The 16,509-nt window shown below is 39.1% G+C and overlaps 2 protein-coding genes across 6 annotated transcripts in view; one reads left to right on the top strand and one right to left on the bottom strand.

Moving 5' to 3' along the window:
* The window catches only part of PLAA (phospholipase A2 activating protein), a 42,033-nt gene extending 38,271 nt beyond the window's left edge, over positions 1-3,762 (bottom strand). For 2 of the 3 annotated variants that reach the window (XM_042963776.1, XM_007098506.3), the window contains exon 1: positions 1,363-1,921. In XM_042963776.1, the coding sequence (XP_042819710.1) occupies positions 1,363-1,511 (149 nt within the window). In that variant the 5' untranslated portion in view covers positions 1,512-1,921. Of the gene's footprint in view, positions 1-1,362; positions 1,922-3,741 lie in introns of those variants that run through there. The other variant, XM_042963777.1, reaches the window with a different exon arrangement.
* A 205-nt stretch (positions 3,763-3,967) lies between these two features.
* Positions 3,968-16,509, top strand: part of IFT74 (intraflagellar transport 74) — an 88,614-nt gene continuing 76,072 nt past the window's right edge. For 2 of the 3 annotated variants that reach the window (XM_015544923.2, XM_042964707.1), the window contains exons 1-2: positions 3,968-4,110; positions 6,929-7,067. In XM_015544923.2, coding sequence (XP_015400409.1) covers positions 6,948-7,067 — 120 coding nt within the window. In that variant the 5' untranslated portion in view covers positions 3,968-4,110; positions 6,929-6,947. The remainder of the gene's footprint in view (positions 4,111-6,928; positions 7,068-16,509) is intronic. The other variant, XM_042964706.1, reaches the window with a different exon arrangement.

Here is a 16,509-nt window from a genome sequence, read left to right on the forward strand (position 1 = left end):
AACTTCTGGCTCCTGACCTCACAGCTCATTCCCTCCCGCACACAGGAACTTGCCTCTTTCTTAATCCAGGGTGTCTATGCTTGACCCTCCTACCATCTACAGATCTCTTTCATTTCAACTCTTCTCATTCCTTGCTCCCATGACTAGGTCCATCTTGGTGTCAGCTTTAATAAACCAAACAAAACTGAAACCCTCATCAGAGAGGCTTCCTTCTTTAACATCACTACATTCAATTCTATACTTGTTTGTTTTTTTTCACAGTATACATGCCAATGAGCAATTATTTATTTATTTTTTTTTCTGATCCATGAGCCCTCCCAGACTGTAAGAAAGCGCCATAAGAAGAGGGAACTTGTTTTTGTTTTATTTATTTACTTTTTTTTCTGATCCATGAGCCCTCCCAGACTGTAAGAAAGCTCCATAAGAAGAGGGAACTTGTTTTTGTTTTCTTTTTCTTCAGGATCTAAACAAATAGTAGACACTCAACCAAGAGTTAACATCTGAATTTATGCATGGCTACCAAACTCTGAGTGAAACCTATACTAATGGGAGAGTTACTACATAACAAAGTAGATCACCTCAAATTTTCTCTTTCTGAACTGAAATCTGTCTTCCAGGTCATAAATTTCCTGTTACAACCAGCCAAATCAGGACCGACCCCTTGAACTTGATTTGGACTGGAGCTCAACCTTCAGTTTCTTAATTTCTCTTTTTGGTTAACCTGACAACCTTTTGAAGGCAATGGACTTTCTTTCAAGAAAACAGCACATCCTCACACATCCATAAAACATACTGAAACTTTCATCCCCTCCATCCGAGCCCACCACAGACCCCAGACTAAGAAACTTATTTGGACAACAAGGAGACGTGCCAAATGCAACTTTCTGCAACGCAATTATCAAAAATTAAATTTGAGGGAAGATTACAGAGTACATTCTAGGGAAAGAAGAGGATTTACTTCAATTATATGTCAGATGTTTTCACAATGTCTAATGGGGGGGTGCACCTGGCATCAGTAAATTTTCAAACCTGAAAGAAACATGGCAAATCATCGCCCAAAAGATAAGAGCTTCGACCAAGGTCACCCACTCGTTAAGTGGTCAAATTAGGACAAGAATGTACGTCTCTGTAATCCTAAAGCGGTGCTCTTTCCACCTAAATCTCACAGGTTTCTTAACACTGCGCCCAGAGTGCCAGTGCTCTCAGAACTGTGAGGGAGCGCGGACCGGAGGCAAGGCCGGGAACAGTACAAGATAACAGCAGGGGAGGGGCCCTCTTGTCCCACCAGCAATAAGAAGCTTGCAACACTGCCAGGGGTGGGTGGTGGGGACAGGCGGGGACAGACGGACTCGCAGCGCTCACCTGTCTGGGACCCAGAGACGGGTGGTGCGGTCTCGGGACACGGACACAAAGGCCCCCGGCGGATAGAGGCTGCATACCAGGCCCCGCACATCCAGCTCGTGGCCTGGGAGCGAGCAACTCAGCCGGTACCTGGCGGCACCGCTCGCCATGGCCCTCGTCGGTCCGGCACCCGGGGCCCAGGCACCGCGCGAGATCAGTCCGCAGAAAAGGCCAGGAGTGCGCCGGGGCGCGGCGGGCGAGGGGCCGGCAGGTGAGGGGCGGCTGAGGACCGGAAGAGCCCTAGAGCCGGTGCGGAAGGGCGACGGGGAAGGGAAACGCCGAACGGGCCGAGTGACACAGCAACCCTGACATGTACACCGGAATTCATCATCTGTCTCAGCCCGCCATGACGCAAAGCGTGTGCGTCCCGACTGCTGAGGGCAAGGCCGAGCTGAAGCTCGTTTCCTTCCCGCGCCCTGGACGATCCGCCGAGGAAGAGATAACAGTGCCCGGCCGTTGGGCCCGATCGCCCCAATCCGGATCCTTTTCGAGCCCGCGTCCTTGCCGAGTCCTGGCTGAACAGTTTATTGTAGTACGAGATGCGCGCTGGGACTACAAATCCCACAATGCCACGCGCAGTGGGGCGGGAACCGCAGGCGCGCCGAATCCGGATATTTTAAGATTTGATTTCAGGAGCTGCGCGCTCCCTTGTGGTTGAGAGAAATCGTTCTGAACGTTTTGTCAAGGTAACCCTTTTCCGACTTTTCCAGAGCTTCTGTGGAATCGCCTGAGACTTTTGGAAGTTAAACATTGTTTTTTAATTAAAACGACAGAGTTTGGGACCAAGTTGTAAACAGTCGTTTGCCTTAAATCCTAATACTAAACTGGGTTCTCGGTACTCTAAAAAATTAAAATATCTTACGTGTTAAGCAATTCTCAGATTTAAAACCTTTATCTCAACTGTCACATCTGCATACAAATGACAAATGCTGCGGCCTCCTTCCGTGTGTCTGAAGGCACTCAGGGAAAAAAAATCTCCATAATGTCAGTTGATTCAGACAATTATGTGTACCGAGTAGTTGGGCAGAGGTTGTAGGGAAGGAAATAATCTTTTTTCTTTCTACCTTTGTAGGCTTTGCGCGGGGCGTTGCAACAAAAGAGGTTAATAACAGAAAAATTTATTAACATACATATCTCATATATGCAAGGGAGAAACTCAGGAATGAGTACTCAAAGAGGTGGCTAGAGTCTGGACTTACAGAACAAGTTAACAAAGGAACAATATTTACTGAAGAAAAGGACTTTAAGTCTTTAGAAGCAGCAAATTATGGAGAGGCAAAAATATGGGGAACTAACAGTAAATAAAGTCCAGTTAGTAAAATTTGTTATGTGGATTCCTCCTGTATAGTCACTAAAGGACACTACAAATTTGTTGGGCTCAAATGGGAGAATTACATAAAAATATTTTACGAACTTGAAGTGATAATTCAGCCACGTGACATTTCATTTTGTTGCATTCATTTTAAACTACTTGAAGGCAGGACATTCAAAAATAAATCTAGTTATAAATAATGTATGCAAGTTGGAAATGCGAAAAACGTTGAAAGTCCAATACTTTCCGTACGTTATGATTATAGTTGCAATCGCATTTAAACTTTCTCTACATAGAAAGACTGGAAGAAAACTCCAAGTTACTTTATTAGAGATGTGGGATTTGAGATGAAGTAGTTTTTTGTTTTTTGTTTTTTTTTTTACATTGTGTTTCTTTATTTTTTTTAATTTTTTTTTTTTTACCTTTATTTTTGAGAGACATAGAGCAGAAGCAGGGGAGGGGCAGACAGAGAATGAGACACAGAATCCAAAGGAGGCTCCAGGCTCCGTGCTACCAGCACAGAGCCCGACCTGGGGCTGGAACTCACAAGCCATGGGATCGTGACCCGAGCCAAAGGCGGATGCCCAACCGACTGAGCCACCCAGGCACTCCTACATGGTGTTTCTTTACAGATTGATTCTAAAATAGTTATTTTAAGACCACTGTCCATTTAATTCATCCTTCACAAACTTGGATCAAAATAAGAAAGGAAGTTTAAAGATAGGAAGTTTCCACTGAAACGAGGAATAGATGTCACCAGAAACACATCTATACTGAATGTAATGTGTACGTTGCGCAGACCTAACAGGAAGGATAACTACCTCTAATAAGAAGTAAAAAGATAGTATAATGCTGCCTACCACAAGAAACTAAAAACAGTTATTAAAAAGTCTATTACACGATAACACATGTCACATACGAGGTGACATAGAGATATAATAAAACTCGCTAGGAGTAAATGCAGGTCAGGCACACAATCAGAAATGTGGCTTTGATTATAAATACTAAGGTTTTCAGACAAAACGTACTTTCCTACTCAAGTCGCCGTTTTCTGTTTCAGAAAAAGAGTGGAGATACTCCGACAACAAAAATGAGATCTCCAATCTCGCGAGAACAGGTTATTCTCGTTCCGTTTGGTGTTACCAGGGGCAGAAGCCGAAGATTGGCCAATCAGGAGGCGGGTCCTCTCTTCGTCCCGCCCCCGTTGCCGGGATACGTAGCCGCGCGTAGCCGCTAGTGGTTAGTTCTGAGGACCCAGGGGAGCGAGGGGAGCTTGCAGTGGCGAAGTGAGCTAACGGTGCTCTGGCCGACTGGTGGGCTCCGCCGGGGTGGCGGCCTCGGAAACAGGTTCGAGCGCCCCTCACCGTTACAGCTTTCCTCCTGACACTCCCAGGGAGGTGAGAAATCCCAGGTCCCATCTATCCCTCTCTCAGTCCCTCCGGAGCCGCTTTTCTTACCTTGGAGAAGCTGATCCGCTCCAAACAAAAACAAATCCACACTTTTCGGCACTTAGCCGTTCTCTCAGCCTGTCGCCAGGCCTGGGAAGTCGGACTGCAGGCCGGCAGAGCGTGTGGAGAGATCACCTCAGTCAGTCCCCTGAGGAAACCTGCCGAGGCGAGACCGGAGGGAAGGATCCAAGAGCCTCAAAGAGAAAATCCACCGTGGGCTGAGGGATTTCACTCGAAGCAATAGATGTGTGTCTTTTATTAGCAACTTGCCAGTTGTTGGTATATGTTAAAATGGCTGGTTTAGGGAGGATCCTGGTAGTAATAATTAGCAAGCCGATGTTTTTGTATAGTATCTTTAATCTTCACAACAGCTCTTCAGGCCACAGCCCATTGCCACGCATGGGTCTTACAGATGAGGACCCACATCCAGTGGGGATAACTGTCAGAGCTAAAGTTTGTGTCTCTCATTTTTCTGGAACCAAAGGTTAGGCTCCGTCTCTGATTTGCGTGAATAACGGAGGAGTTAGTGGCCTGTCTGTTAGGAGTGACCGTTCTTTTTATTTTTATTTTATCTCCTGGGACTGATCTAATGCTAGGCTTTCTCCAAGATAGTAAAGCAGTGGTAGAGACAGTCAGGTGGAAATTCTTTTTTTTTTTTTTTTTTTTTAATTTTTAAATGTTTATTTACTTTTGACAGAGAGAGACACAGAGTGTGAGCGGGAAAGGGGTAGAGAGAGAGGGAGACCCAGAATCTGAAGCAGGCTCCAGGCTCTGAGCTGTTCCACAGAGCCCGTTGCGGGGCTCAAACTCACAAACGCAGGGATCATGACCTGAGCTGAAGTTGGAGGCTTAACAGACTGAGCCACCCAGGCGCCCCTGGAAATTCTGTATGTTGTACATTTTCTTAAAGTTGTCAGGAAAGCTAGAATAATAGACTTAAATTTTACATGGACAACAGCCGTACTTCATTTTCTTGAGCTTCTCCAGTGCGCTTTTTACACATTGAAGGTTTGTAGCAAACCTGTGTCAAGCGAGTCTATAAGTGCCATGTTCCCAACAGCATTTGCTCGCTTCATGTCTGTCACATTTTGGTAATTCTGGAGATATGTCAGACTATTCATTGTTACTATATTTGTAATAGTCATCTGTGATTAGTGATTAGGACTTGCTGAAAGCTTAGATGAAGATGAGGGTTAGCATTTTTTAGCAATAAAGTATTTTTTTCGCTAATGTGTAAATTTACATAAATATAACTGAAACAAAAATGTAATGAAACAATACCCTTCCTATATGCAGTGAACTCTTACATTTAAAAACAATTTTTGTGTGTGATGTTTATTCAGTTTCGAGAGACAGAGAGCAAGCAGGGGTGGGGCAACGAGAGAGAGGGAGACAGAATCCGAAGCAGGCTCCAGGCTCCAAGCTGTCAGCACAGAGCCTGACGTGGGGCTCGAACTCACGAACTGTGAGATCATGACCTGAGCCGAGGTCAGACGCTTAACCAACTGAGCCACTCAGGTGCCCCTCTTACATTTTTTTTTAATGTTTATTTTTGCGAGAGAGAGTGAGTGGAGGAGGGGCAGAGAGGGAGACAGAATCCCAAGTAGGCTCCAAACTGTTAGTATAGAGCCTGACACAGGGCTGGAACTCACAAACCACAAGATCATGATCTGAGCTGAAATCTAGAGTCAGATGCTTAACTGACTGAGCCACTCAGTCACCCTTCTTACATTTTTTACTTCATGTTTAAAGCATATTGGGCAAAACCTACCAACTTGTTTTCCCAACCCACTAACAAGTCATGACCCATAATCTGAAAAGTGCTATTCTAAATCATCAGCCAAAACTTTGAATAATATATTCTGATGAGTAAAGGAGGGGGCTGGTAAACTGGGAGAGGATGAGTGAATTGAGGAATGGGTTTAAAGGGAGATAGAGTGAGAATAAAGATAAGATGGGTATAAAGAGTACCAATGAAATATTTCAGTTGGTATTGAGATGAAACAGTTCCAGATGATGACAAGCTCCAGGTCTAGCCATAGCTATGGATGAGTGAAATGGAGTTGAGATGGTACTAAAATTTAGGTCAGGGAACTGTGACCTAAAATGTTAGATATTGAAGCCAGTATCCCTATGGAAGTCATCCAGGACATTGGTGGGACTGGAGTAGAGAGACTTGAACTAGGTATAAAAGACTTTAGTAAAGATGGGGGGAGAAATCAGGAGGTCCCTAAGATAAAAGGAACCAGGAAAGATCCAAGGCAGTAAGGTTGCATTCCTTGGTCCTCAAAGGAAGATTTGGAAGATTAATGTTTTAAAAGTGACACTGGGGAGCAACGGGAATGCTGTGCACTCCTTTCCTCTGGAATTATGGATTGAGAAGCTAAAACAGCCTTCACTGAAAGTGTTTTGTGGCAAGTTGGGATTCTATTAAGGCAAAAAGTAAAATGAAAGATCTGATAACAGGGTAGTAGAGTATGGGAAGAGCTCAAGAGAGATAGGTAATTAGAGAGGCTTACATTTTGGTAAAGAATAGGGAAATGAGGAAGGCATATGATAAATGATTTCATAGTTCCACTCTAAATTGAACATTACTTTCATATTTGAACAAAATGAAGCCGGTTTAGCCTTGTAGTAGTACCTGGAATGACAATTTGTGAGAAAAGTCATTGTGGATTAAATGTTTGAAGGAAAGCTATGTGGATCTCCAGTGTGTTGCTATAGGAGACATTAAAGGAGAATTGAACTGTTTCTTGTTTCCAAATAGTGGTGAAAGTAAACAAACGATGGCCAGTAATCACAAACCTTCAGCAGCTCGCCCTGTTTCACGAGGTGGAATGGGGTTGACTGGAAGACCTCCTTCTGGAATACGACCCCCATCAGCAAGTATTCGAGTGGCAACTGGAGTAAGTTTCAAACAAATCTGTTTAATTCTCATGCATATGTCCTACTAGAAGTTGGAAAGCCTGTCTATAATAAGAGATTCTTCTTTGTTCTTTCTTTATTCCATCAGCATACTATTACATATGTTTTGGCGTTTTTTGGGGGGATACCTAGAAGTATAAATGTGGGAGGATGTCTGAAAGACATTTTTAAAAATTTATTTATTTTGAGAGAGAGAGTGCGAGTAGGAGAGGAGTAAAGCGAGAGAGAAAGAGAGAATCCCAGGCAGGCTCCACACTGTCAGCACGGAGCCCAGTGTGGGTGCTCGATTTCACGAACCATGAGATCATGATCGAACTGAAATCAAGAGTTGGACGCTTAACTGACTGAGCCACCTAGGCATCCCTAAAAGACATTATTGAGAGAAGATACCTTCTCACATTGATATTCAAATTTATTTTAAAGGTACAATAATTTAAGTGGTATAGCTTATTGGTGCCTGAATTAAATGAAATGGAATAGATGAGAAACAGAATCAAACATGTAATTAGTGATGAAGGTAACATTTCAAAATAGTTGGAAAAGCATGGAGTATTCAATAGTTTATTCAAGTAATAGGTAAGCCATTTATTTTTAAAAATTGACCCCTCCCTCACACAGAATTCTAGGTATTTTAGAAACTTTATATTTAAAAAATGAAACCATAAATGTTCTAGAAGAAAATACAGGCAAGTATTTCATATAAACTTGGTGTGGACTCGGCCTTTGTAAAACAGAAACACCAAGTACTGAGAAGGAAAGTATGTTTATATTTATATATTTGAATTTTTAAAAATTGAAAACACCACAATAAAGTTAAAAGAAAAATGACAAACTGATAAAAATATCTGCAACATATATGTCATAAATAGAGTTGAGAATTGTAAAATGAAAAAACTTTATGAACTGGTAAGAGCTCTTTCTGTAATTAAACACTATGAACCCTATGTTAAATCAAAATTACATGAGATTTCTTTTGGGGAGAGTGGGGAATATCATTGTAAAACTATTCCAGAATTCATTTAGAGCAATAAAAAACAAAAATAAAAGTGTAGTATTCTAATATAAAAATATAAGTAATAAGTAAAACAATATTTTGGTTGCCACAGCAGCCTGGAAACAAACAAACAAACTAGTAAATGTTAATAGCTTAGTGTAAGATGGGGAGTGTCATAAATCAGTAAGAGAAACACCGCATTAGAAAAAATTGGATAAACTTTATAAACTGATAATTCTAAGCAGAGTGATATCCTATAAAAGATAATTGTTACAGTTTCATTATAATAGTGAAAATTTGAAAGCAACTTACCTTGTAACAGGCAAACCTTAAATAAATTATGATATATCTATCCCTATAATTGGCTATTAGGTAGTCATTAAAAATTATTTTCAAAGTATTTGAGGAAAGTATATACCTTTATAATACAGTATTAAATGAAAAAAATAAAAGCAGTGTGGTGCCAGTTGAACATAAAAACGTACATTTATTTACAGAGAAGTAAATGTACCAAAATATTCATATTAATTTTTCTTATGGTTGTAGCAGATGATTTTGACTCCATGTAAGGTGGTTTTGACTCCTTATCTGTGAAGTTTACACAGTAGGCTAATTGCAAACCAGAGATAATACTGGGTCGTCCTGTTTTTAGTTCATAAGAAGGACAATAAATTTTGGAGGGAATAATTTTGTTAAAAATCAGATTTTCTTAAAGTTTTCAGATTTTTCTAGAGTTTCAGCTAATATTACCAGCATCATCAACTTACACTGAAATGATTTTTCTAAAACCTTCATGTACGTGGTACTGAGCTAGTAAGAATTTTTATTTTAGTAAAACTTTATGCTTGTTAATTATATATTTATAAAAGAATCTGACACTTATTGGCCGCTTACTCCATGCCAGGTGCTTTACCCATTTAATGTTTGCAGTTTTAAAAATACTGATGCCTGTTGTAAATCATACAAAGGAAAAGTGTCAGAGTTCCCTCCTACCTCAGGTATAACTATTGTTAACAGTGTGACGTATATACCCTTTAAGATTTTTTTCTGTTCATTGACAAACACTAACACACATGCATATAAGATTATATGGTTTTAATATTTTCTAAAATAATGATAATACTATACACATTTTTATTTATTTTTTCCATTTTAATAATATATTTCCATGTGAATACATATATATAGTAATTCCTTTTAATATGTGCAGTTTTAATTTATACTTCTCTATATTTTCATTTGGTAAAGTTTGCCCAGGAAGAGATGTAGCATTCTCTTCCAAAGATCACTCATGATAACCCTGAACTCATTTCATTTGTATTTGTGGTTGACAGTGTTCCTGTGTCCAACAATATTCTTTGACATGTGTTACTGTTGTTGGCCCCCAGTATAATAACCAAGTAATTCTCAGAATCACTTAAGAACTATGTTAGCTGATAAGATTAGAGACCACCACCTAACAATTTATGATAAGCAAAATGAATGACTATGGTTATATACAATCCCTATCTAAAATGTCTACTACATATTTAATCTACTACTTGACTCTTTGACAGAGAGTGGGGGAAAAAGTAAAGAAAGGAATGGAAGATGAACGAAGGATATTTTGAAACAACCTCAGGTTGTCTCCTACCTTTCTAACTTGTCCATGCTGTATGAACTGACAAGAGGACAGTCTTTTGTCCTTTCCTCAGATTGTCTAATGTTATATTGGATTTTACAGACCTGAAGTAGAGAATCATGTAGAGTAATGATATGAATGCTTGCTGAATGACGTCGGCCCTTTGACACTTGGCTATCTCATGATAGAATTTATATGTAATTATAATTTAAAAATGAAAATTTATTTTTTCTGATTTTGAAGGTAGTATATACTTACCACAATAATGCTGAAAACACTGAATTGTAAAAATAACATAAAAATGAACTATAATATCACATCATATGGAGATAACCATTGTTATTGTTTCTTATATAATTCTCAGACTTTTTTGTTTTACAAAATGGAATTATAAATACTGTTCTGTAAACTACTTTTTAAAATATACTGTAACTTATTCAACCATTTCCTACGGTCAAATAGGGACAAAAATGTGGATATTTAATTCCTTTCCAGTTTTGAGGTTATTATATAATGTCTACACATAAAATTAATTTTTAAAAAAATTTTATTTTTCTTGAAATATAGTTAACGTAGAATTTTTTTTTTCCCCCTCAAGTTAGCTAACATACAGTGTAGTCTTCACTTCAGGAGTAGATTCCCATGATTCATCATTTACATACAACACCCAGTGCTCATTCCAGCAAGTGCCCTCCTCAATGCCCATTACCCATTTCCCCTACCCTCCATCCCCTACCTAGCCCCATCAACCCTCAGTTGTTCTCTGTATTTAAGAGTCTCTTATGGTTTGCCACTCTCTCTGTATATTATTTTTCCTTCCCTTCCCTTCCTCTATGGTTATCTGTTAAGTTTCTCAAATTCCACACTTGAAAGAAATCATAGATACCTGTCTTTCTCTGACTGACTTATTTCACTTAGCATAATATGTTCTGGCTCTATCCATGTCATTACAAATGGCAAGACTTCATTCTTTTCATTGCTGAGTATTATTCCATCGTATACATATATACCACATCTTTATCCATTCATCAGTTGATGAACACTTGGGCCCTTTCCATAATTTGGATATTGTTGCTAGTGCTGCTGTAAACATTGGGTTGCATGTGCCCCTTTGAATCAGCACTCCTGTATCCTTTGGATAAATAGCGCAATTGCTGGGTTGTAGGTTAGTTCTATTTTTAATTTTTTGAGTAACCTCCACACAGTTTTCTAGAGTGGTTGCTTTAGTTTGCATTCCCACCAACAGTGCAAGAGGGTTCCCTTTTCTCCACATCCTCACCAACATCTCTTGTTTCCTGAGCTGTTAATTTAGGCCACTCTTACCCATGTGAGGTGATACCTCAGTGTAGTTTTGATTTGTATTTCCCTGATGATTAGTGATGTTGAGCACCTTGTCACGTGTCTGTTGGCCATCTGGATGTCTTTTTTGGAAAGTGTGTATTCATATCTTCCCACTTCTTTACTGGATTATGTGTTTTTTAGGTGTTGAGTTTGGTAGGTTCTTTATAGATTTTTGATACTAACGCTTTATATGATATGTCATTTGCGAGTATCTACTCCCATTCCATCGGTTGTCTTTTAGTTTTGTTGATTATTTCCTTTGCTGTGCAGTTTTTTATCTTGATGAGGTCCCAATAGTTGATTTTTGCTTTTATTTCCCTTGCCTTCAGAGACATGTCAAGTAAGAAGTTGGAGCTGAGATCAAAGAGGTTGCTGCCTGTTTTCTCCTCTAGGATTTTGATGATTTCCTGTCTCACATTTAAGTCTTTCATCCATTTTGCATTTACTGTTGTGTATAGTGTAAAAAAGTGGTCCAGTTTCATTTTTCTGCATGTTGCTGTCCAGTTCTCCCAGCACCGTTTGCTAAAGAGACTGTCTTTTTTTCCATTGGATACTCTTTTCTGCTTTGTCGAAGATTAGTTGGCTATGTGTTTGTGGGTCCATTTCTGAATTCTCTATTCTATTTCATTGCTCTATGTGTCTGTGTTTGTGCCAGTACCATACTGTCTTGATGATTACAGCTTTGTAGAAGTTGGCTAAAGTCTGGGATTGTGATGCCTCCGATTTGGTTTTCTTTTTCAACATTACTTTGGCTATTCGTGGTCTTTTGTGGTTCCATACAAATTTTAGGATTTTTTGTTCTAGCTCTGTGAAGAATGCCGGTGCTATTTTGATTGGGATTGCATTGAATGTGTAGATTTCTTTGGGTAGTATCAACAGTTTAACAATATTTGTTCTGCCAATCCATGCACATGGAATGTTTTTCTATTTCTTTGTGTCTTCTTCAATTGCTTTCATAAGCTTTCTATAGTGAAATTTTCAGCATACAGATCTTTTACCTCTTTGGTTAAGTTTATTCCTAGGTATTTTATCGTTCTAGATGCAGTTGTAAATGGGATTGATACCTTGATACCTTGGGATTGATACCTTGATCTCTTTGTGTTGCTTCATTATTGGTGAATAGAAATGTGACTGATGTCTGTACATTGATTTTATATCCTGCAACTTTGATGAATTCATGTATCAGCTTTAGCAATTTTTTGGTGGAGTCTTTTGGGTTTTCCATGTAGAGTATCATGCCATCTGTAAGAAGTAAAAGTTTGAGTTCTTTGCCAATTTGGATGCCTTTTATTTCATTTTGTTGTCTTATTTGCTGAGGCTAGGACTTCTAACACTATGTTAAACAACAGTGGTGAGAATGGACATCTCTGTCGTGTTCCTAATTCAGTGGGAAAGCTCTTAGTTTTTTCCCATTGAGGATATTAGCTGTGGGCCTTTCACATATGGATTTTATGACATTAAGGTATGTTCCCTCTATCCCAACTTTCTTGAGGGTTTTTATTAAGAAAGGATGCTGTATTTTGTCAAATGCTTTTTCTGCATCTATTGCTAGGATCATATGGTTCTTATCCTTTCTTCTATTAATGTGATATATCACATTTGATTTGCAAATATTGAACCAGCCCTGCAGTCCAGGAATGAATCCCACTTGATCATGGGGAATAATTCTTTTAATATACTGTTGAATTCGATTTGCTAGTATTTTGTTGAGAATTTTTGCATCCATGTTCATCAGGTATATTGGCCTGTAATTCTCCTTTTCAGTCGGGTCCTTGTCTGGTGTGGGAATCAAGGTAATGCTGGCTTCATAGAATTGAGTCTGGAAGCTTCCCTTCCATTTCTGTTTTTTGGAATAGGTTGAGAAGAATAGGTATTAACTTTGCTTTAAATGGCTGGTAGAATTCCCCTGGGAAGCCATCTGACCAGGACTCATGTTTTTGGGAGATATTTTGATAACTGATTCAATTTTGTCGCTGATTATGGGTCTGTTTAAATTTTCTGTTTGTTCCTGTTTGAGTTTTGGCAGTGTGTAAGTGTCTAGGAATTTGTCCATTTCTTCCAGATTGTCCAGTTCGTTGGCATATAATTTTTCATAGTATTCTCTAATAATTGTTTGTATTTCTGTGGTGTTGGTTATGATCTGTCCTCTTTCATTTGTGATTTTATCTATTTGGGTCCTCTCTTTTCTTTTTGATTCATCTGGCTATTCATTGATCTGTTCTATATTCATTGATCTGTTCTGTGTTACTGGATTCTATATTTTTTATTTCTGCTCTAATCTTTGTTATTTCTTTTCTTCTGCGGGCTTTGAGCTTTCTTTGCCACGGCCTTTCTAGTTCCTTTAGGTGTGAATTTAGATTGTGTATTTGGGACTTTTCTTGATTCTTAAGATAGGCCTAAATTGCAATATATTTTCCTCCTAGGACTGCCTTTGCTGCATCCCAAAGGGTTTGGACAGTCATTTTTTCATTTTCATTTGCTTTCATATATTTTTTAATTTCTTTAATTTCCTGGTTGGCCCATTCATTCTTTAGTAGGATGTTGTTTAACCTCCATGTATTTGGGGGACTTTCCAAATTTTTCCTTGTGGTTGATTTCAAGTTTCATAGTGTTGTGATCTAAAAATATGCATGGTATGTATGATCTTAGTCATTTTATATTTGTTGAGGGCTGTTTGGTGACCCTGTATGTTATCTATTTTGGAAAATGTTTCATGTGTACTCGAGAAGAATGTGTATTCTGCTGCTTTGGGAGGAAAGGTTCTGAATGTATCTGTTAAGTCCATCTGTTCCAATTGTAAGGGTTAAATTGTAGTGTAGGGCTAACCTGTAGCCTTAAGAAATAACAGCTTTGTTTTAACACTGTAGATTAAGAGATAACAGCCTTGTCCTATCAATCAAGGGAACAAAAGTTCAAGGAAAATAAATTGGGTTAGTGTTTGATTGGATTGGGGCAAGGGCATCTCTGAACTGTTTCCACCCCCATCTGGGAACTATTTCTTTGTTTGTTCCCAGGTGATGATAAGACGATGTGGTCTATGTGGTTGGCTGTAAAAACTCGGTACCCCGGCTGTTAGAGATTCACTCTGGTCTAGAGTGTCAGTCCTGATCATTTGGCCTTGCCTCTCATTGCAATAAACTTTGTTGTGACTGTCACTGGTGCCCATAGCATTCTGTTTCAGGAGTTGTGTGGATGCAACACAATGTGTCATTCAAAGCCGTTGTTTCCTTATTGATTTTCTGCCTAGATGATCTGTCTATTGTTGTAAGTGGAGTATTAAAGTCCCCTACAATCATGTTATTATTGTGTATAAATTTATTTATGTTTGTGATTAATTGATTTATATTATTTGGGTACTTCGGCATTGGGGACATAAACATTTATAATTGTTAGCTCTTCTTGATGGATAGACCTCTTACTTTTGATATAATGCCCTTCTTCATCTCTTGTTACAGACTTTGTTTTAAAATCTAGTTTGTCTGGTATAACTATGGCTACTCTGGCTTTCTTTTGACACCCAGTAGCATGATAGGTGGATTTCCTCATTTTCAACCTGCAGATGTCCTCAGGTTTAAGATGAGTCTCTTGTAAGTAGCATATAGATGGGTCTTATTTTTTTTATCCATTCTGATACCCCTGTATCTTTTGATTGCAGTATTTAATCCATTTACATTTAGAGTGATTATTGAAAGATACGGATTTAGTGTCATTGTGTTATCTGTAGGTTTCAAGCTTGTGGTGATGCCTCTGGTCTTTTGTAATCTTTACTGCTTTCCACTCACAGAGTCCCTCTTAGGATCTCCTGCAGGGCTGGTTTAGTGGTCAGGAACACCTTTAGTTTTTGTTTGTCTGGAATAGCCTTTATCTCTTCTTCTATTCTGAAAGACAGCCTTGCTGGATAAAGGATTCTTGGCTGCATATTTTTCCTCTTCAGCACATTGAGTATTTATTTCCTGCCACTCCCTTCTGGCCTGCCAAGTTTCAGTGGACAGGTCTGCTACTACCCTTATGTGTCTACCCTTGGTGGTTAATGCTTGTTTGTCCCTAGCTGCTTTCAGTATTCTCTCTTTATCTTTGTATTTTGCCAGTTTCACTATATGTCATGGTGTTGATCTGTTTTTGTTGATTTTGAAGGGAGTTCTCTGTGACTCCTAGACTTGGATGTCTGTTTCCTTCCCCAGATTAGGGAAGTTTTCAGGTGTAATTTGTTCAAATAAACCTTCTGCCCCTTTCTCTCTCTCCTTCTTCTTCTTCTGGAAGTCTTATTATATGGATGTTATTTCATTTCATTGACTCACTTAAGTCTCTAATTCTCCCCTTGTGGTCTCATAATTTCTTTTCCCTCTTTTTTCAGCTTAATCATTTTCCATAATTTTACCTTCACTTCTTCTCTCCTCTGCTTTTTCCATTTTCGCTGTCACTGTATCTAGTTTATTTTGCATCTCAGTTATTTCTTAATTCATTGTGATTATTTCTTACGTTTTTGATGTCTGCAGCAATAGATTCTCTGCTGTCTTCTATGCTTTCTTCAAGCCCAGCTATTAGTCTTATGACTGTTACTTTAAACTGTTGTTCAGATATATTGTTTGTATCTGTTAAGAGCAATTCTCTGGCTGTCATTTCTTCCTGGGTTGTCTTTTTGAAGATAATTCTCCTGTTTCAACATTTTGTCTACATTTCTGGCTTTTACGTGTTTTAACAGCTTGTTATGTCTTCCATCTGCAAGTTACTACTATATTAAAGAGGGATAATACACTGGCCAGGGCCAGGCACTTCAGGAAGTGTTTTTGGAGTGTGTTGCGTGCACTCTTGTGTTGTGTATTTGGCTGCTGTACCCACTGGTCAGTCTTCTACAAAGCTCCTCCTTACTTGTGGTGGTGGATTGTTTGGACCTTCCACCAAGTGTGCTTTGATTTGTTCGTTGAAGTAACTCTGGAAGAAAGGAAAAGGTGGGGAACCTGATCCCATAGAAAGTGAAAAATGAAAGAGGTGAAAAAAAAAGACCAAATAGAGAATCAAAGAAACTATAAGGCTTAGTCCAGAGAGAGAGAGGAAGGAAAATAAAGATGGAGCTTTATAAAAAGTGTAAAAAGAATAAAAATGCCTGAAAAAAATACACACACACACACACACACACACACACACACATATATATATATAATAAGAATTGACCAAAAATCAAATCAGAAACTATGATCCTGATTCCAACGGAAAAAAAGAAGAGGGTAGAAAGAAAAAAGAGAGGAAAAAAAAAAAGAAAAACAGACTAACATACAAAACCACAAGACAGTTGTCTGTTGGTGTCTGGGACTAGTGGCTGTGCTCGTCTGGAGGAGGGACTGTCTGGTTCAGTCAGTGTCATTCCCACTCCAGTAGATGAGCAGTTGCTAGATTGCTAGACACGAGGGGCGGGTCTGGTGTAAACCAGTCCCGCCTCCACTGGGGGCAACTGTTCTGTTCCCTCAAT

This window comes from Panthera tigris, chromosome D4, assembly GCF_018350195.1.
Source record: "Panthera tigris isolate Pti1 chromosome D4, P.tigris_Pti1_mat1.1, whole genome shotgun sequence".
Classification (NCBI taxonomy): Eukaryota; Metazoa; Chordata; class Mammalia; order Carnivora; family Felidae; genus Panthera; species Panthera tigris.